The 24,366-nt window shown below is 40.0% G+C and overlaps 1 protein-coding gene across 7 annotated transcripts in view; it reads right to left on the bottom strand.

Annotated features, from left to right (window-relative positions):
- Nucleotides 1-24,366, bottom strand: part of kcc (solute carrier family 12 member kcc) — an 836,076-nt gene that overhangs the window by 224,118 nt on the left and 587,592 nt on the right. For all 7 annotated transcript variants that reach the window (XM_065231465.1, XM_065231467.1, XM_065231461.1 and 4 more), the window contains 2 exons: nt 8,673-8,793; nt 8,048-8,181 (listed from right to left, as the gene is read on the bottom strand). In XM_065231465.1, the coding sequence (XP_065087537.1) occupies nt 8,048-8,181; nt 8,673-8,793 (255 nt within the window). The remainder of the gene's footprint in view (nt 1-8,047; nt 8,182-8,672; nt 8,794-24,366) is intronic.

Genomic DNA, 24,366 nt, shown 5'->3' with positions numbered 1-24,366 from the left:
TAGAGGTCAAATTTCTTGGTGAACAAAATGAAAATGCCAAGAAAATCACTTCGACTCCATTTCTTTGCCAGCGAACGTAAAAGAATTATTGAACAAGCGTTGCCAGATGTATTACCTCTAGCAGTCAATATAAGTTTATTAAAACATGCAAATACGAAGCCAAAAACTTAGATGAGTGGACCATTAAAAAGGTGAATAAATATCCATTTAAAAAATGGATGTAAGGTGAATAAATATCAAAAACTGAATAAATAAAACTAGACAGACCTTTTCGGAACTTAAACGTTCCAATCACCAAGGTAAAAAAAGATTGGATTAAACACAAACAGGGGAGATGGCAACATTGCATGTAGCCTGTTATTGGCTTTCCCGCTAAGGGGTGTACACAAATTGTCATACAACATGGTCTGGCAGTGTGAATGTTTTGTCTACAACATTCTTATACGCGTGCATGTGTGACGTTTCATTTGCTGTTGTATTGAAAAGTATAAGAATAAAAGAGATGGTAGATTTTGCTCACCATACCAGTTGATAATTATGTTTCATTGGCTGTTTTGGCACGGCGACGCACGCAACAAACGAATTTTAACAACATACATATGTACAATACAAGAAGAAGATGAAGCAAAAGCAATTCGAGTGATGGTTAGTTGCCTCTTAAGGAAATTTATTGGGCTTTTCGTCAAAAATATTTTCAAGACCCACACACACACGTACACACGAATAATATTCCAAAAGGACGAAAATTGCCCAAATTATACGACAAGTAAATTTTACCATACGAATATCTCGTACACTGCGCAATTTAAGCACTATTAGCTTTTTTGCCAGGGGTTGGTCACTCTACACAGTGTGCCAAAATCAAATTTGGGCACACCCGAGCGCAGTTATTGGCGCTGTTTGGCACCCATTGTTACGATTTATAGGATCTTTAAAGTTACTGGCAATACTGAACTTTTTCTTCGCCTGTGCAGTGTGCATGTGTCAAAATTTGTTATGAATTTACAATATAATCCATTTTTTACAAACCACAACGGTGAATCTCTATCAAGTTCCGCCAGTGATTCTCCAAAATCGAGATCGTTCATTGTCCGCATCTTTTATCGTCCTCAAAAACTTCCAGAAATTGCCCAACTAACGCTCAATATATCTTAACACCTTGAATTTCACCATCACCTCGCTTAGCATCTCTTCCACCTGCAGCCGTAACAGATTCGAGCGGTAGAAATATTCCGTTTCCTTTAACCGATTGATTTCTTCTACCGCCGGCGGTTTTTACAGCTGCTTCATGGTTTTGATCTTCCGTTGATGTTCTTCGTCTGTTCGTCGCTTGGAATGGCTTTGCGCTTCGCGCCTTTCGATTCCGAAGATCCGACACTCGTGACAGAAGCTTCAACCACTTTCTTGACCGCTGTCGCTTTCCGGCTCCGGCCGCCCGAAATCGTCGTCGTCAATTCAATGCCAACATTTCAAAGGGGCGTAATTGCATTTGTAAACAAATGGCTTTAGCCGTCGATTTCTCGTAAATAAAATCTCACTCCTCCAAATTAACAATGCTAGCTGGTAGAGGAAACATTCTTCTATCTGTTGGTGCAATTAATTTTCATGAGTGAGCTTTTATTTGCGAGAAATGGACGGCTAAAGCCATTGTTTACAAATGCAATTACGTCCCTTTGAAATGTTGGCACTGAATTGTGTTTGAAAAACAAAACAAAATCAATAGTTGTCAAAATACCGGGTTGCCAAACAATTCACTATTCACAAGCAAACAAAAGTCAGTTCAATTACTTCTACTCGGTTAGAAAAAAGTACCCAAAAGTAAGTTATTTTCACTCATCTTGGCACTATAGTGCAGGAACCCAAAAGTAGGTAAAGCGGGTCAAAGTAATTTTCATTTACTTGTGTGCAGTTCGTATGGAATTTTCCACTGGCTTTTTAACCAAAAGTAAGTTACTTGTACCCAACAGTAGGTAAATATGATTATACTCAACGTTGGGTTCCCACACTTTACTACCCCTGTTGGGTGGTTTTTGCTCCTCCGTTTTTGACAATATTAGAAGGAGAAAAGGAGACAAACTAGTCGAAAGTAGGTAAAAGTGAACTTTCCGTTGGGTACTTTTTTCTTACCGTGTAGGCACTGCCGTTCCAGCTGCGGCACTCTGAGGTATACTGAGAAAAAAAGTTGGCGCAAAATAAGTGTGTACACAGAAAATGAAACTTACCCAAAGCTTGAGTTTAAACAACTCAAATTTAAGTAAAACCGTTATAGTATCCCATTGGGTAAAATTCAATGTGTTATGATGGTTAATTTTAACTCAATGGTTGAGTAATACGTATATTACCCAAAGATGGTAAAATCAAAAAGGAAATTTGGTGGGCCTAAATTTACTCAACGCTGAGTAACTTACTATAAAGCTTGCGTTGAGTGAAAATAACCTTGAGTTGGATAAAAAAATGCCACGACGACGCCATTTGTGATTTTGCTCCCTTCGAATGAAGTTCAACGCGTGTGTCGTCCGGAAGTTTTTCTACCGCCATCCGTTCTGGTTTTCCCGAGGTTATTCTCCCGTGAACTGCTTCCTTCGAGACCTCGTTCGAGACCGTCGGTTGTTCGATTCTGAACTCAACGTAACTTGGTGAGTCGCAAATCTAAAGCGCTAGTGGAGCAGCTAGATAAATAATTATTTTTTTTAGGTATCCAGTACTTGCAGCTTCCACCACGACTGTTGATCTGGTTCTTTCTAGTGACCCCGGTGTGCCGTAGAAGCCAACCGTTCCGTTATTCTCCCGTGAGCCGGTTCCTTCGACACCATCGTTTGTTAAAAAATAAATAATAATAAATTTGTTATTGTCTTCACGGATTTTATTGTTTTTGATTTTTAACATTAGGAATAATTGCGAGCTCGTTATACTGCAAGCGTCCCTTTTCTTTAATAATTTATTTCCGGGAAAAAAAGCCCGGTAAAATAACCTATCGTTAAGTTAAATTTACCCAAAATTAGGTTTTTCCTTTTTGATCAAATTTACCCACTGCAGTCTTTTCGATAATTTAACCAAAATTTGGTTTTTGCATGTTTACCCAAAATTAGCTTCTCGTACGGAACTTCGAGGTTGAGTCAAAAGAACTCTAATTTGTTTATTTTTTTTTTATTTCTGTGTAGAGTGACCACCTCTTGTTTTTTTTTACAAATTTAAGTTTTTTTTATTATTAACATTATTTCAAAGGTAGTTTTTTTGAAAAATGCTACTTCCACAACTTTTTTATTTATGTATTGTCTTACCAAACCACATTTTTAGTAGGTCAAACGTTATCTATACTATACAAAAAAATAAAAAATAAAATATAATTTTAATTAATTAAATTTTTATAGATGATTCTTAATTTTTTTTCTCTATTAAACAAAATATTTTTTTCAGTGCATAGTTTTTATTGAAAGGCACAATAATTATCCACAACTTCACGTAAGACATCAACATGGTGATCAAATAAACCATTCCCGAGGTATGTATTTTTGAATTGATGCGTATCATTTTTACATAAGCCTTTTTCAGAAGTTAGTCGCGTACTAAACTAATAGACTTCTCAGACGTTTGTGAAATTCATTTTGACTAAAAAAATGTTTTAGGAAATTATGGAATAATAAGATATTATGATGGTATTTTGTATGTGTAAGTAACAAGAAAAGATTTATAAGCTTGTGTTTGACACATAAAACCTGCAAATTTAGCTTTGACAGAGCCACAATGAGCGATTTTTTGATCGCCTCTTCGCGAAGAGTGAAGAGCGAAGAGTGGGTAAGATAAATGACAAAATTGCTTATTGTGACTCTCATGCAGCAACATTGGCTGATATTATGTGTCAAACATAAACTCCACAATCTTTTCTTGTTGCTTACACAAACAAAATATTATTATAATATCTTATTATTCCATAATTTCATAAAACATTTTTTTAGCCAAAATGAATGGAAGGCACCCTGGTGAAATGCACAAGTATTAGTGCAGAACTCGGGATAAATTATAAGTATTAGTGCAAGAAAACCTTTGAATTTTCCCAAAGTTCTGCACTAATACTTGTGCAATTCACAAACGTCAGATAAGTCTATGAATCAAATGCGTAAAAAAGCATTTGGGCAATAAAAAACAACTATGCAAAGTTTCGACTTGATCGTTAAAGGTTGATAAAAAAAATTAAAAAAAAAATCCTCATTTGAAATGGCACCGCTCTTCTACCACTTCACTAACACCAGAATAAATTGAAAAAGAAAAATTATCCCCAATTGAAGCAAATTATATTCTCTGCCTTTTGAGACACATTCAAAAAACATTCATCCAATATTTTTTTCATCGATATCTGTCATATAAAGGATTGAGCGAAAAGTAGTCCTTAGTAAACATCGCACTAAAGGCTGACTAAAAGTAAATTTGTACGCCCCTCGCGCGCCGTTAGCACGCCTCTAGTGTTGGGAATCGAAAATATTTGACAGTGGTTTGTTTACACTTCTATAGAGAACAACTGGTGCAAGTTTGATCAAAGTAGTCGATCGCGTTCAGCAATAACGTCAAATGGAACTCGAAAGAAGAAAAAATATTGTGTACAAACACCTGTAAAATTCGGAGTGATCCAGTTCACAGTTGGCTAAAGTGCTGAAAATGCCGAAAACAACAGTTTGTCGAGTGCTCAAAACCTACAAGGAAACCCTGAGTGTGGAAAGGAATCAGTGGACCTACGAAAAAACTGGAACCAGGGATCGTCAGCTGCGCAGCAAGGTGTTGAGGTGCGTTAAAACCAACCCCTGTCTATCGATCCGAGATGTGGCCAGATGGTACAACGCCAACTTTCAAACGGTGCGGAACATCCTTGCCAGGGAAGGATACAAGTCGTACAAAGCTAGTAAACATCCGAACCGGCACAAGAAGCAGAATTCCGTGGCCAAAAAGCGTGCAAGGTTCTTGTACGACCGTGTTTTGACGAAACACAAGGGCTGCGCTGTGATCGATGACGAAACATACGTCAAACTCGATTTTAAGCCGCTTCCCGGTCAAAAGTTTTACATCGCGACTGGACGTGGGGATGTGCCAGGAAGATTCAAGTTCGTGTTTGCCGACAAGTTCGCGAAGAAAGCCATGATTTGGCAAGCGATTTGCAGTTGTGGCCTGAAAACGTCACATTCTCTGCGATGACATCCCAAGTTTACATCGAAGAATGCCTGAAAAAGCCGTTCATCCGCAAGCATAGGCCAACTATCACTACTCCAAGGTGGTTCTGGAGTTGTTTGCTGCCAACACGATCGATTTTGTCCCCAAGCTAATGAATCCTCCAAATTGCCCGGAATTTCGACCAATCAAAAAATACTGGGCAATTTCAAAGCAGCAACTTTGACGAAGCGGCGGGGCAGTCAAGGACATCCAGTAAATGCGGCAAAATGGAAGAAATGCGCAAATTCCGGGTCCGTTTCCACTGTGCGGGTGCTGATGGGCTCCATCAGGAGGAAGGTTCAAGATTTCGTTCGAACTGGAGAAATGTAGCCATCTAATGCTGTAACTATGAAGTTTTAATAGAAGTAATGCAAAGCAACCATTAATGGACTTTTCAATCTTATTGAATCACGAACTACAGGTCTTTTTGTGCGTACCAATTTACTTTTAGCGAAGACAACAAATCAAGACCTTCACTCAAGCGTAGCGCCATTGTATCTGTCGCTTGGATTCTGGCAAAGTTGCCAGATTTGATGTCTTTGCTTTTAGTCAGCCTTTGAAAAAGTGTAGAAATCGACAAGAATATTCTATAAAAAAAAAACAATTTTATATTTGCCCAAGGCTTAATTTTGCCCGAGGATTTAAACCCTAACGCCCCTCCCCCCTCGCTGTGCCATTGGTTTCAAGTTTTCAAAGTATTTTTCTAACCGAAAGCATGATTTGTTACTTGCATAAACTAGTATTCGAAATTGACCAATTTTTAGCTATCAATTCTAAAATAGACCGACAAGGTACCACCAACAATCAATACGAAACTATCGATTTTAAATGGATCATTTTAGATGGCTGAGTTTTGAACCCACCACAGCTTTCATTTGGCGCTACTGTATACGGACGAACCAATGTAAAATACTGTGGTAGCCACAGTACGGTGCTGTCAAAACCTCAGCATCTTCAATGATCCATTGGCTCACTACTTGACTAGCCTATTGGTCCCAAGCAAATCGATTAACGAACCCCATTCTAATCAAAATTCTAATACTACACAATGTTTGTTTTGATTCGCTATGAAAGTTTGACAGATAGCATGAGGGGTTAGTGAATTTTCCTATGTTTCGAGGGGTGAATCGATTAGCTTGGGACCGAAGATAGTACCAGAGCTGAGCCAAAAAGTTGAGCACGTTTCTTCGGGACCGTCTGGTCTTAGAGTTACCTCTATGGTACAACATCGTAAATCGTCTCAACTGACGAAGTGGTTCAAACCACATTAATATCCCAATAGTGTGCACCTATATACTAGAGTCGGTGTATAATGAGTCACGCCAAGAGAAAAACAGTTGAACTCGCATCACGGTTTTCGGAAGATTCCCATTCTTTTCACTTGGCAACAGAGGACTTCTACAACAACTTCAAATGACTTCTAGGGAGAGAAAAAATATTGCGACTGTAGTAAATCATTATATCAGTGATTTTGTCAAATTATCTTAACAAAAAATAGTAGAAATTCTCATTACTAATCATTACCGAGCGTATCCCATGACAATTTAACGCTCACTGCGTGTTTATGCTCATTTCTTCGATTATATTTTATATTTTATTGCAATACCTTTCGTGGACCTTTTATAGCATCGTAAGGCCGTTCGCAATGCTGAGTTTCAAAATTGTTTCAAACTACTCGTCAATTCTATAATTTGAAACTGTCAAAAATAAAACTGCAACACGATCAGCGCAACGCACAGTTCTAAAACATGTTTGTAATCATCAAATTCAATAAACTTTACTGTTCTCTATGAAGTTCTCCGTTTTTTTTTGTGGAGCTCTTCGAAACATCTTCAACACATCCAAAGAAATTTGAAACAGAGTTCCATTCGTGTTTCAAACTCGCTCAGAAATAAAACAGAATAGTCGAGCAGTTGCAAATCTGGTGCAAAATAGTGCTCGAATAATGAAACTGCAATTCAGCATTGCGAGAGGTGCGTTTCTGTTCTAGTTTCAAATTGAAACAGTCCTTATAAAATACAACAGCATTGCGAACGGCCTAATGTTTATTTACTTTGCACGATAGGTAGCCGGTTTGACAGTTCAATAGGTAGACTTGGCTTCACTCTTGGCGTGACTCATTATACACCGACTCTACTATATACTAGCATCTGATTTATTACACACATACTGTATTCGTAGCTAAACTATTTAACCATTCGAGACTATTATTTATTGCGTATCTAATGAACAATAAAGGTCGTTGTAAAACCAGAATGAATTAGGCGTCATAAATTAACCTTTGAATAATATAGTTTTGAAGTTTTTGATTTTCACACGACCATTGTTAATTATATACTTTGAGGTTGAAGATTTACGATTTGCTCTGTTTAAGCTAAACATATCAAAACCAACAATAATGGTGTGCTAAACTCTATTCTAATTTTAATGGTGCCCAGTTCGGTTTGGCAGCATGCCGACCATATGTATTTCACAACACCTCTCATGAGCTTCACCCCCTGTATGTCCCTCTCTCTCTCTCTCTCTCTCCAACCTTTGTAAAAGCTAATCCCCAAACCCCCTACATTCCGTTAAAGCTTCCCTGGAATTCTGGTAGAAGTGTCACATACAGTAGGACATCGTACGAGTGAGAGGAACAGTGAGAGCAGTCTCGTTGTTGGTCGGTTTCAAATTGCAAATGACACTTGTGTGATAATGTGGAGCGAACCTAGCGAGGGTGGTGGAATTGATGATTTGTTTTTATGAAAGTTGATATTAATAGCATTGTCGGTAGTTAACGCGAGCGAGGATGAGTGGATGAGGATGAGTAAATAGATTATTAAATATATAGATATTCTTGTAAACATACCACGCAACAACAACATAATACAATTAAAAACCCAAATATTGCTCCGGCCGTACCGACTACCCATGTTAAACGGATGAATAAAATTACACCGAAAATGTTCTGTATACACGGCAGAAAGACACCGATAAGTGTGCCTGCGGTTGTCAGTCAGCCAGGATTGTTTGAGAGTGGCAGAGATCGAGTTGATTTATTTTTTGGCCGGTTCAGTAGATCATATTAACGCCCCATGATGTGTCCGTTTCCCGTCATGCCAGAAACCATTCACCGAGGGAAAAAAGTGATGCAGTATCAGTTTGCGAGTGCAGTTGAAGGGAGAAAAAAGAAAAGAGATAGAAAAACCCGTATAAGTGTTATTCCATTAAAATATTTATGTTTAATTTGTTATTTTCATTTCTGAGAGCTTCCGGACGGGAGGAATCTGTATTTTGGAAAACAACCAGCCAGGGTGCGCCAATGAAAGCGCAACAATTAATATTTCAATTTTTGGCTTTCATTTGATGTTATTTTTAGATTTTTTGGATGCGCGCATCTGTCACCAGAGATTTATATTAAAATTTCCGAAGGAACGAGCTACACCGCATGCATCCTGCTGGGAGTGGACGGGGAAGGGAACCAATTTACTTACCCATTCGGGCCGATTCTTGGGCCGGTTTCGCATCTGGATCCGTCGCAGCGGGAATCGTATTCGAGTAATTCGCCAGGGACGAAATGAGCGTGGTGATTTGAGGACGTTCTTGGATTTCCTCCTGAAAATGGGGATAAAGGTTTGGTTTTATTAGCACAGTAGAACATGAATTAAAATTAAGCAATTATCTTAATTCTATCGTATCATATGATACGGTATCGATGAGCTTTCCGAATGTAATTATATAGCAGTGATTTTCTCCAAATTATAGCAATTCCACATAACAATGTACTGGAAAATATAAATTTACAGAAGAGGATCCTACGTGCGCGTATGGTATAATTGGCTTTCAGTTCGCATTTCCGGTGTGGCATGACCTAGCCATTACTAATTTCCATCCGCTTGGCTGCCCCAATCTACGCCGTATTATTAATGTTAATAATAATAATAATAACAGCCACCATATTTGCGGCGGTAAAAGGAAATGCTTAAAAGGGAACCCCATCCAGCAGCTATTTCCGGTATCAGTAGTAGCTGGGTACGGGACGGAAACGATGAAAATGAGATCATTTCAGTTCAGCAAAGGACACGATTACCGTGAAGCGCCATCATTTCACATGGCACCTTACTCTGCTCACACAAGTAATTCTACGTATTTTTCCTAGCATTAGCATTAGGTGAAAAACTTTCAAATCATCAATCACGTGTTTATTTATTCACCTTTCCCTATTTTTTTTTTTATAATTTGTGCAAGATATTCGGATTGAACACTGAAAAGACATGGGTCGACAGCCTTCAATCGAAGACATCATATCAAGAAGACTGTCTCTTCGGTTTGCCTTGAAGTTAATTGGAATCTATAATTTTAGAAAATGTGTCGATTTTTATACATCATCTGAAAGGATTGTTTTTTTCGAAACCGTAGACTTTCATCTCGATTTTAAATCAAAGTTTAGAGCAAAATATTATCTTCACTATTTGGCACTAAACTAACAAATTGACAGCTCGCTCCCATACAAAGTCCCACTCAGGGGCGCTAAGATGGTGATATTGGCTACTGTAATCGCACTTACAGTAAAATAGTTCCAGTGTTCCAATTTTGATCAAATTTCGGATTTCGGTTCCATTTTTAATGTAGATTACGAATATGCCTTTACCTCAATACCCTTAAAGAACACAATTAAATGTTTTTATGTTGTATTTTTTTTATTTAAACCGTTTTTATAAATCTCATCGTTTATTTTCCGTGGATGTACTGTGTATTGTTTATGTTTTAACACTGAAGTTCTGTGTCAAAGTGAGCTGCAAATATCAAAACGAACATAAGTGAAAGTGATCTGTTCTGTTTATTTGTTATTGTTCAACCACGTCATTCAATCCACAACACTGCTTCTATGCCGGTACCTATTGTGCAGTGTAGCCGAGCAAAGTTTGAGATCAAATTAAAATCTAAATTTGATGTTGTGATTTTGCTGATAATGATTACACAGGTTGCTGTCGTTTTGGTCGTTAACGGTTATAATATCGAAATTGAGTGCAAAAAATCTTCCTGTTACATCACATTGAAAACTATTTCTGCTGTCAGCGAGAGCAAACTGAAAATTCAATTTGGTATCAATTTTTCCTGTTGATAACCAAACAAGTATTCAATTTGATGTTATGCTAGGGCAATGAAAGCAAACCCGCAACAACGTATTTTTGAAGAGCAAATGTACAGCAAAATGAAAACAAAATTTGGTATCAAATTTGTCAATTGCGTAAACTGAAATCAAATTATGATTTCAGTTTGATGTTGATATAAAAACTTGATTTCAATTTGCTGTCATTTTGATGCTGGACTTTGCTCGGGTACTCACCAGTAGCTGAAGCAAAGCATTTCAAGCTGAACATTGCATTAGGTCCTAAGTAACATTGATCGATTCTCTTCGTCGACTTTCTCATTCGTTAATAACTTGAGCATAGAACCGTTTTTGACGTAAGACTACGTCTGTGATTTCTATATGGGGGTACACTTTGTGAAAACCGAAAATGGAACATGTAACAAAATTATGAAAGATTTTGAACGTTAATAACTCAGCTGCCCCTGGACCAATTTCAATAATTTTATTTCCAATCGATCAGAAATGACACATTTTTCAAAATGTCACTATCGAAAATTGCGCAAATGAAAATTATCACCGATTGCCGGCGAAAAGCGATTTCCCTAACACAAATTTCAAAGTTGAATTCCATCCGGTCTCACCAAATGGTGTTTATTCAATAACTCCGTAGTGAGTGGTGGCGTTCTCCAGTACACAACGAAAGGCTGCTTGCAAGCAGCGAGCTGCAGCCGACATGAGCATCCATAGAAGGAGGAATAAGCCGTACCGCTATTGATCGGAATCAGTAGCTCTTCGTGAGTCGCTGTTGGCCATCTATGTCAAGCGTGTCATACTAAAGAGTATAAACAAAGAGAACCCCGCTCAAATTCCAATTCCTACACAAAACACAAGCTCCTGCTGCAGTTAACAAATAAGCTTTATTATATAAGTCCATGTAGTCCTACGTCACCATTGCGGCTGTCCCTTGTAGTTTTTGATGTGCTAGATAAAAGCTTTTTTTATCGATCTGTGTGCTGAAAATACCTGATAATGTCTTTACATGGGCGTGGGGATTCAAAGAGAAAGTCAACGAAGATAATCTGTCAATGTTACTTAGAACCTAGTGCAATGTTCAGCTTGATTTGTGGATTTTATTTCACCTGCGCATATCGTATCTACATTTTGGCGTTAATCTGAAATCTAGTCATGGCTTGCCCGCGTTTCCAAAAAGTCTTTTTGCCTCTGACCGCATCATCTGTCGTGGGTACTGTGGTGAATCTATTCACACCTTCCGTGCAAATGTGAACATTCCGGAGCTAGACGTTCTGGGACTGCATAAGAGGAATATTTTCTGGATGTGCGACGGCTGTGCGGATTTATTCTCCAATGAACATTTCCGTAGCATGACCGCTCGCTGCAATGCTAGTCCCACGAGTCCAGCCGATTCAGAAATGATCAACTCGCTAAAGGACGACATCTCCAAACTAAGTGATGCTGACGCTACGCTCTCAGCCAAAGTTGAATCTCACCTTATTGCACCGGGTGGATTTTGTTTTAACGATTTGTCGATCAAACCCAGCAAACCAAAACGTAGGCGTACTTCTAATGGAACTACTTCTCACAGTGTTCCTAAGCTGGCTAAAAATCGTGGTACTAACAAGGTGAAGCCATAAAAAACCGTCCTACTGAATGACGAGTTGTTGTGGATTTATCTCTCGGCGTTTGATCCGATAACTACCGAGCAGGAAATTATGGACTTTGCTCGAAAATGCTTGAACCTGAACGGTGACCAGCCGAAGCCGAAGGTGGTGAAGCTAGTTCCCAAAGGCAAGGATATTTCAACAATGAAATATGTGTTTTTCAAAGTCGGTGTTGGTAAGGTGATGAAAGGTATTGCGCTCTGTGCCGATTCCTGGCCAGAAGATATCTACTTCCGAGAATTTGTACAAAGTACACCCTCAAATTCATTTGACACCACCAGGACCGCACTGTATACAGCATTTTGGAAGCCCCTGAGCCACTCGACCCAGTCGTGTTTGATGCTGTTTCCAGCCCTCGGAACCGTCCTGGTCATGCGGTTGCGATCGGTGAAGGGCTCTTCCAGCCTGTGTTGCCAGGAAAGTATATATGGCTTATACGGGATCAGATTATTCGGATTGAAACAGCGCGTTCAAATTCTGGTATAACACTAAACTGTATTTTCATTTTGCCATATGGCTTATATAAGGAGTCAAACAATAAACCAATTCATTTCTATAGTCCTGATCATCAAAAGGGTTAAAGTACGGAGTAACAATTGTGTATTCAATTTGTTCAAAAATGTTTTGAAAACGCAGGCAATTTGAGGCACTTGCGCATGCGACAAAAAATGTTGCAACGATGATGTCGCACGGAAGCTGCAACGATGATCGAATAGATGACGCTACAGTATCCCCCTCCAAGAGCAGACGGCGATCAGCTGTAGCGTAGTGGAATCCTTACGTGTCGTCCAGAACGGGTGATCGTCGTCGGCTGCTCTGTTGATGTAGTTGTAGCCGATAAACCAGAGGTAGGTTGGAATGGCTGTTGGTCCTCTATGGTGTATGCAGGTTTCAATCTGTCGATAGAAATGTTAGTCGTTCGGCCATTTACGCAGAGCTTGTAGTATTTGTCGGTTCGCTTTAAGACTGGATGTGGTCCGGTGTAAGGTGGTGAAAGTGAAGGTCTTATTGAATCGTTGCGAATGAACACGTTCTTACATGTGTTGAGATCGGGATGAACGAACACGTTACCTTTTCCGTGCCAGGCTGTATCGGGTGGACGAAGTTTCCGCATTGTTTCTCGAAGGTTGCTTGCAAAATCTGTGGTAGTACTGTTTTGACCATTTTCGCCGAAAAACTCGGAAGGAATCCTAAGTGTCGTCCCATAAACCATTTCTGCAGGCGATGCTCTGATATCGTCCTTATAGATGGTTCGCAGGCCAAGAAGAATCATCGGGAGATGCTCGGTCCAGCGATCGGGGTTATGGCAGAGAATGGCGGATTTCAATGTTCTGTGCCACCTCTCGATGATGCCATTGGACTGAGGATGATATGGTGTGGTTCTCAAGTGACTTATCCCGAAGGTGTGAATCAATTCTGCAAAAAGTGTTGACTGGAATTGTCGTCCTTGATCGGAGGTGATGTGTGTAGGCACACCAAAACGAGAAATCCACCCAGAAACTAACGCCTGAGCGATAGTAGGCGCTGTCATGTCCGGAACTGGTATTGCCTCTGGCCAACGAGAAAACCTGTCGATGATGGTAAGGCAGTATCGGTCCCCGTTGCTTGGTGGAAAGGGGCCGACGATGTCAATGTTGATGTGGCAAAATCTATCGTCGGGTATGGCGTATCGACCGAGAGATGATTGTGTGTGGCGTGTCACCTTCGAGCGTTGGCATTCCAGGCATCTTCTTGTGTAGTTGACGCTGTCCCTCCGTATACTTGGCCAGACGAACCGCTGAGTCATTAGCTTGGCCATCGCACGGGTGCCGGGATGTGAAAGGTTGTGTGTTGCTTGAAGAAACTGATCGCGGAATCTTTTCGTGATGAAAGGCCGGACGCGATCACCATAACAGTCGCAATACAACTGATGTGAGCTGCCTGGAATGGTGAATTGTTTTAAATTTAACGACGTTTTCAATTTACCTTCCAGTATCGCTCGTAATTCGTCGTCGGTTTCTTGATCGGCAGCGAGAGTGTCGAAGTTCATCGATGGAATAGCGTAATAATCTAAATCTGCTGCAATATTCTCCTTACCGGTTACATGTCGTATATCGGTGGTTATTTGTCCGATGTAGTCTAGTTGACGAGCTTGACGGTTTGAGGCTTTGTCCGGGTTTTGGTTGAATGCAAATACGATCGGTTTGTGGTCAGTGTATATGTGGCAGCTTCGTCCTTCCAACATGAATTTGAAGTGTCGAACTGTCAAATAGATTGCGGTGAGCTCTCGATCATACGTGCTGTATTTAAGTTGAGCCTTATCGAATTTCTTCGAGAAAAAACCCAAAGGTTGTACATCATTATTGATAACCTGATGTAGGACCGCTCCAGCTGCTACATCAGATGCGTCTACCCACAACGAAAGCTCGGCGTTCTGCGCTGGGTGTGCTAGTAAGGCTGCGTTTGCGAGTTGTTGTTTGCACTGCTCAAATGCTGATATTGTATCAGCTGTCCAGACTAGTGAAGATCGATCGTTGCGCTTATTTCCAGGAATCATGTTGAGTAGTGGTATTTGTGCCACTATTGCATTTGGGATGAATCTCCTGTAGAAATTAATTACAGCTAGAAAACTTTTGAGCTCCTTCACTGTGGTTGGACGTTAGTAGTTCTGTACTGCCTCGACACGTTCGGGTAATGGACGAATACCGTCGGCCGAGACTGAGTGACCAACGAAAATTATTTGCTCCCGACCGAATTCACATTTGGCTACGTTGATCGCTAGGTGATGCTCATGAAGTCGGGTAAACAGCTGTCGGAGATGATCTCGATGTTCTTCTGGTGACGATGAAGCGATGAAAATGTCGTCTATGTATGGGTATACGAAGTCCAGTCCTCGTAGTACTTCGTGAATGAGTCGTTGGAAAGTTTGAGCAGCATTGCGAAGCCCGAATGTCATATAGGTGAATTCGAATAACCCAAACGGTGTGGTGATGGCAGTCTTCGGGATGTCATCAGGATGTATAGGCACTTGATGAAATGCCTTCTGCAAATCAACCTTTGAAAAGATCGTTTTTCCCTGTAGAATAGTGGTGAAATCTTGCAGGTAAGGTAAAGGGTATCTGTCAGGGATTGTTTGAGCATTTAATGATCGATAATCTCCGCAGGGCCGCCAAGATCCATCTGCTTTTCTTACCATGTGCAATGGGCTAGCCCAACTGCTAGACGATGGTCGACAAATTCCCAGTTTCATTAGGTTTTCGAACTCTTTTCGAGCTGCCACGAGCTTTTCAGGTGCAAGCCGTCTCGGTCGAGCGTATGTTGGTTGGCCAGTTGTTTCGATGCGATGAACTATGGAAGTTTTACTTATTGTGCCGGGCGGTGCCAGTATCGTGATGGATGGGAACTCAGCAAGCAATTCAGCGTAAGGAGATGTTGTGCTGAACGTTTTTATCGAATACTCACTGGTATGAGTTAAAACAGCCATTGTTTCGAGCTTTGTTGTGTTGTCGATTAGACGATGCCGCTTCAAGTCGATAAGTAAGTCGTGGTAGCAGATGAAATCGGCACCAAAAATGCCTGTTGTAACGTCTGCAATAAGAAAGTTCCACAAAAATTCACGCCGGAGCCCGAGGCTAACCTTCAACAGAGTTTCTCCATAAACTTTAATCGGCGTTCCATTTGCGGCGAACAACTTGATGCTGGTAGGTTTCACCCGGGTTAAATTCGAATCTCTCGGTATAACGGACACATCGGCTCCGGTGTCGATAAGAAAGTTTCTGTTGGTAATTGTGTCCGCAATTTTCAGGCGAAATATCGTTGCTGTGTCGGAAATATCGCCAACTTCCAACGCAGGTTCAAGATGGTGTCATTGCTGACTTGGTGGTTGTCCGAAAGAGCACGGGTTTCTGCATGTACGTGCTTCTCTTCCGAATGTACGATGATACCAGCACATATCATACGAAGCTTTGTTGTCGTAGCGTTGATCCATTCTACTTCGGTTGCGAGAACGCGAACGGTCCCGGAAGCTTCTTTGTGGACGGAACATCTGCTCGAACTTATTAGTTAGCTGTGCGATTTCGCGTTGAAGGTCTTCAATACTGCTCGGAGTAGGTATTTCTGGGACGATTGCTGGTGTCGTTGGAGAGAGTATTCCCATGGCATTGATGTTACGGAGGCCCAGTGATGGAATTCTCAACAAAATATCATTTTCGCTTGCGATACGTTTTTACGTTGTGAGGGAACTTTCCCTCACTAGTTTCACACTCCAATATTTCCTGAGCGAACTTTCTGGGATGAGAGAATGAGATATCGCGAACTTTTTTAACTCGAATCACCAACGTGAGGATACGAAAAATATCAGATCATTTTTTCTCTCTATCTCTTTACACCACATTCGTTCTTGAAAATTGCACTGCACATTTCACAAGGGAAAGATTATAGACAGAAAGCTATCCCGAGTAAATCAATACAATCTCTAAAGACTGATAAGTCTGGTAGCTGGCTGTCTACTGGCGCCTGTTGTTTAAAGTAGCCGTTATCAGGATGATGTGAACAGTTTTGTGCAACTGATTGATTGGTGCATTGGTTTCTGGCAAAAAAAATTTAATGAATCAGCACAAGTCAACGCGACATTAACGAGGAACGGGGAGGGTAGTGTAAGATTTTGTGACTAGCAATTTTTATATTAAAACCGTTCCTCAGGATAGGGGGTTGCGGAAGGAGGAGCGCCTAATGTATCCTCATTTTCACGAAATACAGTTAATGCATGGCTCCTCTCATCACTAGTGTTCGTAATATCGTTCCTGTAAGCTCTTATGCAATATTTATATGCAAGGGGGTGGTTGGGAATATAGGTGGTGGTGAACTTTTTCACTGTGCTATTACCAGTGCTGTAAATTCTCAAAATCATTTGAACATTTTTGATGAAAATGAGAAAAGTAGCTATTCGCTATCAAAGGGGACCTCCTCCGAATGGGTGATATCAGTTGCTTAGTCATTTGACGAAGGCATGGATCATTCTCATTTGAGAAACGCTATATATCATTCGATTGAGTGTAACCTACACACAAACGGAGCTCTGGTCGACATTCCGGCGAAAAAGCTAAGCCAACCCGACACCAACCTGACTTCTATCAAACCCCAACCCGATGTTGACCCGACATTGACCCGACATTGACCCGACATAAACCCAAAATTGACCCGACATTAACACGACATTGGGTCGACATCGACCTTAAATTAGCCTTACATTGATCCGACATCGGGTCGACTTGTCTGTTCGGGACCATTTTCCTGGATTTCTTCCATACTCCACTGTCGTATATCAAATGATACTGAGTGACTAAATTGACACTGACAATGAGCTTCGAATGAGAAAGGGGCTCTTCAAATTATGGTCATGTGAGAATTCGTTTACACAGAATTGATTGAATGGTTGTAGTGGTTCATCTTCAATCGAATGATATGAAAATTTACAGCACTGGGCTATTACTGTCCTCTCCCATGACTGGGAATCCTGTAAAACTATGTAAAACCATAAGGTATGCGGGACTGCTGCACTGCTGAACGCTTTATTTGCTGACCAAGGATCTGACAAAAACATCTTTTTAGTGTGCAATTTAGGATGATAAAAAATTTAAACAGGTTATTCAATGTCCATGTTCTGTGAAAAATATAGGCAGAAAAAAAAAGAAAAACAAAAAATTATTACCAGTTGGCTGGAAATGAACACAAAATTAATCAAAGTACCATGTACCTTGAGCTTTTGATATAGTGACAGATTGAGAACGATCTAAATTTCACTAATAGCATAGTTCTTCTTGTCGAAGAGTACAGCCACAAATGATGATTTGGTCAGCAAAGATTAGACTCTTGGTGAATAGTTACAAGTATTTACTATTAGCTGGTTGCATTGAGAACTAAAACTATAAATAAATCCGGAAAACTTTGAGATTAGGGCGTAATTTCTTTTGTAAACACACACTTAATTCGCCGATTTCTCGTAAATTAAAGTTCAATCTAAAAAGCTAACAACACGGACAGGTAGAGGAATGATTTGGTATAGTATAGTTCGCTAGATTGTGCTTTGATTCGTGAGAAATCGCTGAATGACGTGTTTGTTTACAAAAGCAATTACGCCCAAATCTCAAAGTTCTCTGGAAATGGTATTTAATGTGAAGGATGCGAAAAATATCGGAGAACGAGAAGAAAACAAACAGACACTCTCGCGTGATCATCGCCTACCTTTACTCGCTGGAAAAAAAAGAACAAAGCTGAGGGGATATTTGGTTGGTTCGAATCACGAGTACGTGTGAAATGATGTGAGATGGAGAGACGAAAGATCTTTCGCGATACGAAATGAAAATTTCTCCCGCTCTACGCTTTCATGAACTTTTTATCATCTCTCGTTCGCGAACTTTTTGTGAGAAGTTCCTTTGGGATTTATCTCTGCAATGAGCTGTGATAGAACTTTTTTTGAAAATGATTTTTCCAACACTGCGGAGGCCCATGGAATCGACGATTGCATCAGCAATTGTTGCTTTTTCTGATGGGTCGCCTTTTGAAGCAATGACTGCTGCTTGAGCGTGAGTTGGAAGTCTGGAGGCCCATAAGTCCAAAAGCACAGGTTCACACAATGAAGTTCCAGCTACTCATCTCATCTCGTTATATAGTTGACTAGGCTTCATGTCACCAAGAGGCATGTCGGAAAGTACACGCTGCAATCGTTTCTGCTGACTATCAGCGAAATGGTTGGTCAGCTTTTCCTTGATGTACGGATATTTGTCGGCAGCGGGTGTGGCGTCTATGATGGAACGTAATTCTGTCAGCTTACTTGGTGGCACCTGTGCCATGACGATGTTGTATTTCCTGGTATCGTGTTGATTTCCAAGTCCAGAGGCGGCAAACCAGAATTCCAGCGATAGGAAGTATGATTCGATGTTCGATTCACTCATCACCGGCGGATTGAGTCGTGGTATGCTAATCGTGTCTACGTTGCCTTCAGGTTGGGGCTTATCTTCCGATGACATTTTTCGCGAATACGGGGTCACCAATATGGCTTATGCGGGATCAGATTATTCGGATTGAAACAGCGCGTTCAAATTCTGGTATAACACTAAACTGTATTTTCATTTTGCCATATGGCTTATATAAGGAGTCAAACAATAAACCAATTCATTTCTATAGTCCTGATCATCAAAAGGGTTAAAGTACGGAGTAACAATTGTGTATTCAATTTGTTCAAAAATGTTTTGAAAACGTAGGCAATTTGAGGCACTTGCGCATGCGACAAAAAATGTTGCAACGATGATGTCGCACGGAAGCTGCAACGATGATCGAATATAGGACGCTACATATACTTCACATCGAAACATTTCTCTGCCCGACATACATTCGCGTTGCAGTTTACCTGATCTCACAGCACCCAACGTCACCGATAATTAATCATCTGAGCAACACTTGTACTACCAAAATGTTCGTGGCCTTGGACCAAAATTGATCAAGATTTTCGACTACTGCGCCCAGCACGTTGACCGTTGCACCTTCAACAGCTTGCGTCGACATGGCGGAGGTGTACTAATAGCCATGAAGCAAAAATCGCTGTCGAACCACTACTGCCTCTGTTTGTTGGTGAACTGTACATGCCGCCAAATAAAAGTCAGGAGCAGAATGTTGTGCAGCTTCATGTATTGAAGAAAACAGACAGCATATCGGTATGGGTGAGCTCATTTTGTTCGGGGATTTCAATCAACCTCGTCTGTTCTGGAAAAGTTCGAGCCAGTCAAATTCTTCTTGATAGTATGACATTTCTTGGATTGAGGCAGCGTAATTTAATTCGAAACTGTTCTGACCGAGTACTAGATCTCATATTTTCAAACGATTCAATTATGACTAACGGTACCAGCATTAGCAGCTGAAGGAGCTTTCATTCAGCTCTCTCTATTTCTCTGTGGTTTGTGGGCCTTCTGTATCCTTTCATGAAGATGTTGACCTTTCTGAGCGTGACTTTCGTCGAGGGGATTATGATAACTTGATTGGTCTGAAATATACCAAAGCAATGACGTCGATAGCACCGTCAGCTCCTTCAATCGTATTCTGCACAATTGCATCATTCAAACTGTACCGCTAAAAAGGCTCCCAGCGTCGACGGCGCGTCAAGTTACTGCAGGGATCATCAGTGGTCGTCAACGATGTTTGTATCTAAAGCACCAGTTTGACGAAGCCAGTCGAATATATCGTGGATACAATCGTTTTTTGTACAAAATTTACGTTAGGCGGAGACAAGATGATCTTTGGCGAAACTCGAAACGGGTTTGGAGCTTTGTAAATTTAAAACGTAAGGAGAGCGGATTGCCGACTTCGATGCACTTAGGAGATGTTCATGCTCTTTCTGCAGAAACAAGCTGCGAGCTTTTCTCTCAACAATTTGCTAGCGTGTTTGAGAATCGTATGCCAACTGTGGAGGAGATAGTTGTAGTTGTTGATCTGGTACCAAGAGGCGTCGTGGATCTTGAAGTATTCAACATCAACACAGCGACGGTTGAATCAGCTCTAAAGAAACTTAGGCTTATCAAGCTGGCCCCGATGGCATTCTTTCGTGTGTTTTCAAAAAGTGTAGCGCACTTTTGGTTGCTTCTCGTCAAGCAACTTTCAACCAATTTTTTGCAGCAACCATGGTTTCCTTCTGCTTGGAAGACCTTCCATATGCTTCCAGTGCACAATATATGCGACAAAAAACTCAGACATTAAAAACTATAGATGTATTGCAATTATGTCATGCATTCCTAAAATGTTTGAAGCAATTGTTAACCAGAAAATATTTAACCAGGTTATGCATCGCTTTTCAAATAATCAACATGGCTTTTTAAAGCTCGGTTTCTTCGGGAATGTTATGAAATCTTAAGGGCAGTTCCATGAACATCCTATTTTTTTGGAATTCTCTGGGATTTTCCAAAAACCTTCCCGAAGTTCCCAAAAATTTTCTGATAATCATGGAAGTTCCCTGAGGTCGAAGTTACGTAACTTCCCTAAAATCTTTAATCTTAACTGAAATTTTAGTAAATTCAGTAAAGTTCTTGCAATATTTCTGAAAGGAACTACCATGAAGCTCTTTGATCTTCACTTAAGTTTTCAAAGTTTTGCTTGGAACGACCCTGAAATTTTCGGAACTGCCTTTAAATTCTTGGATTTTTTAATGAAATTCTCGGAACTTCTTGAAGGTTTCCGCAATCTTTCTGTTGTTAATGACAGTAAAATATAGTTTTAAAAATTTAGTTTTAGTTTTTGGAACTATATTAAAGTTCCCAAAATTTTCCTCTTTAAAATTTTGTGGACTTTGTTCTTAGAACATCTTGTAATTTTTCTGGAGTGGACCTGAAGTTGTCGGAACTTCTCACAAGTTTCCACAATTTTCGGATGTTCATGAAACTGCTCTGTAGTTATCAGAAATTTTACAAAACTCTTTGATCTTTCTGAAAGTTTTCAGGAGTTTTCATGAAATTAATGGAACTGTCCTGAAGTTGCTAAGTTTTAAAATTTTCCTGAAGGTCACGCACTGAAGTGCTTGGAACTCCATTTTAAAGATCTATAATCGCTCACAAAGTTCTGAACTTCCCTGTAGTTCTTGGAACTTTTTTGAAGTTATCATACGCGCAAAAAATGTTATACCTGATGAGTGCAGAACATTTTTCATAGTATAAATTCGTAGGCGGAATATTTTTCAAACGTTTGCTTTTAGAGCGCTGATTGAATTATTGCTAAGTTGGATATTTTTGCAACGCAATTTGGTCATATGAGCGCACTTTGATGGATGGGCGTCAAAAACTTCTCTGGTGCACAGTTTATTGAAAACACGCATGTAAAAACATTAATACTTTGATTAAAAAACCACAAATCGGATTTTACAGCTGATTACTCACGGAGTAACTATGAGTAACTTTCCTGACAGGCCTGCTTAGAGTTAACCTAAGAAATTATTTGGAACCTGGAAGAGAGAAGCAGATAGCACACACGGAATTCATTTTATAGCTGTTCTTCTTGTCATGAAAATTTGTGCCATTGAAATCAAATCAAAATAAGCGCAGCAGAATAGCCTGTTTTAATTTAAGCGTGTAGTGATTGTTTGAGATTGTTATGTTTTGCATTGAAAAATGTACTTTTCTGTTTTGTGTTGTATTATGCCTCTAAATATTTTGACAAAACCTTGGTTAAAGATATATTTCAATATTGATTTGAGTGTATTCAATGAATGAATTTAAAAAACAGTGCCCCATTGAATAAAGTAGCTGGAAGCGACAGTTTTTCATAAATTACTTTACACAAGATTTCAATACCACCTTGCATATTCTTGTTCAACTGTAAGAAAAGCATTATCAGACTGCTTGGCTCGCAATGACAGTTTATGGCAGCTAGATTCTGGCTCCGTTTGACGTTCATATTTTTCGAGTCTGCTTCTCCCTCCCATTTTGGAACTATCATACTTAGATTCCTTTAGAATTGATATCAGAACTCACTTGGATTTCCTGTCAGGATGATCTTGTTGATTTGTAAGAATTTCTTTGATATGCACTCAATCCTGTTTCCACGCGATTTTTTTTTCACCTCTATTTTTGATCGTGTGGTCTTAATTTGCAACCAAATTTAATGCAGTTTGTTTCAAAAAATCTAAGAAAAACCATGTGGTATTCAAAATGCATTACCTAGCCGTAAATCGTGTAAAAATATTTTACAAATCCAAAAAACCATTAAGTCATTCTTAAATTGTATGCGGAAGCTGAAAATGTCTTCAGTGTGCGACAGTACGGCGCTTCAAGGTGAACGTTTTCTCGAGGATGATACTTGCAAGCTGCTGGTCCGTTTCCGCTAAGGTCCCTCGAAAGTGCTTGGAAATTGGAGTTTTGTTGGTTTACCAATGTGAAACTACCACCGTAAGTATAAAGGCAGCAAGTACACCTCGGTGTGTATGTAGATCGATGCTGGCTGGTAGCAAAAGTGCACTTGAAACCGAAAGCTGCACCTTGCATCCGTTCAGTTACTCTATCCTTGCTCTCATGCTCTTGAAAGTTGAAGCTTCCACGCTTAACCTTTACGACCAGCCACCGTTGTCCGCCACAGTATTCACAGGAATTATGCTCACTTTCAAAGCGTAACACAGAAATAGATTGGTTTGCCTTTCCAAGCTAGTTAGGAGTGCACTTGAGAGCTTATTAGAGATAGTGGGCAGAGACGAGTAGGGCAAAAGCAAATGTCAATGAAAATTACGCTAACGAACTGAAGTGCCATAAAGCTGAAGCGAAGCAGCTGTTTTTTTTCTTTCTAGTGAAACATTATCATCATTGAACCAGAACTTTGAACTCGTAAAAACACAAGCCACTCATAAGATATCCTCAACTTAAATGGCATAATTCCATTTTTTAAGCTAAATTAAATCAACTTAAAAAAAAATGCTTAGCCCGGTGCGACAGTGGCAGACAAGCTCAGACCGTCAGACCATTTCCAGTCTCCTAACTGTCTCGGCTGGCAGTCAAGATGGAATTTATGGCTACATTTTCCCTGCGAAGCATTTCGGCTGCACCAAACCAGGTGTGATGCCGAATGGCTTTTTCCACGGCTTGAGAGCTGTACTAATGGTATAATGAAGATGAGTGTGCTCTCAAATCTTCGGGTGCAGCTGTAGAACATAAAACAGGGCGCCCAAGAGCCAGTTAAAGTGCGTTTCGGTGTGATTTATTGCGCTCTGCAGGTTCCAGGGTAAACTCGTGGCAGAGGTGTATGTTATAATTAAGAAATGCTTGCCACGTTGATTAGTGGAATTTGTGAAATGCATCATATAGATGTGAAATGATATTCATAGTAATGTATTGAACATCAATAACTGGAAAAGGTTGATAGAATATTGCAGCCATCAAAACGATTTGTTCTCAAATTCTGTGTACACCGTGTAGCGTAATATAACACAAGTGGAATGACTAATGTGCAACAGTTTGGATGTAATATTTAACAACTTTCTTTTCTGCATTCGACAGATCTGGTGTGTCTCCAGTACCTTGGCCACCTATCATTTTAAGAGTTGACATCTACTAAGGCTGTATTCCATTTGTTGAATTTTAACTTTAATTTGACAGATGGAAATTTTTCAAATAAACCTGCTAGAATAGCAAACTTACTTCTGACCGACAAGGAACCAGTTTTGATTGACACCTTCTCGAAAATCGGCCGATCAACGACAGACGGATTTTCGAACATTCTAATTTGTTTTCGAAGTGTCAAAATTAAAAGAAAACTCACCATATGGAACACAGCTTAAATTTATTCAAAAAGGAACTGGCATCAAGGATAAGTTCGAAATGTTAGCTTATTGTGTGCTCTCAACTTAGTGTTCTAGATGAACTTCGACAGTTATTAATTTGAGAGTTTTCGATGCCTGTATCATTTTTG

The sequence above is a fragment of the Ochlerotatus camptorhynchus genome, unplaced genomic scaffold (genome assembly GCF_037179485.1).
Source record: "Ochlerotatus camptorhynchus isolate MF236.1 unplaced genomic scaffold, CSIRO-AGI_Acam_v1.1 ptg000357l, whole genome shotgun sequence".
NCBI lineage: Eukaryota > Metazoa > Arthropoda > Insecta > Diptera > Culicidae > Ochlerotatus > Ochlerotatus camptorhynchus.
This window is presented reverse-complemented; position numbering and strand designations above follow the sequence as displayed.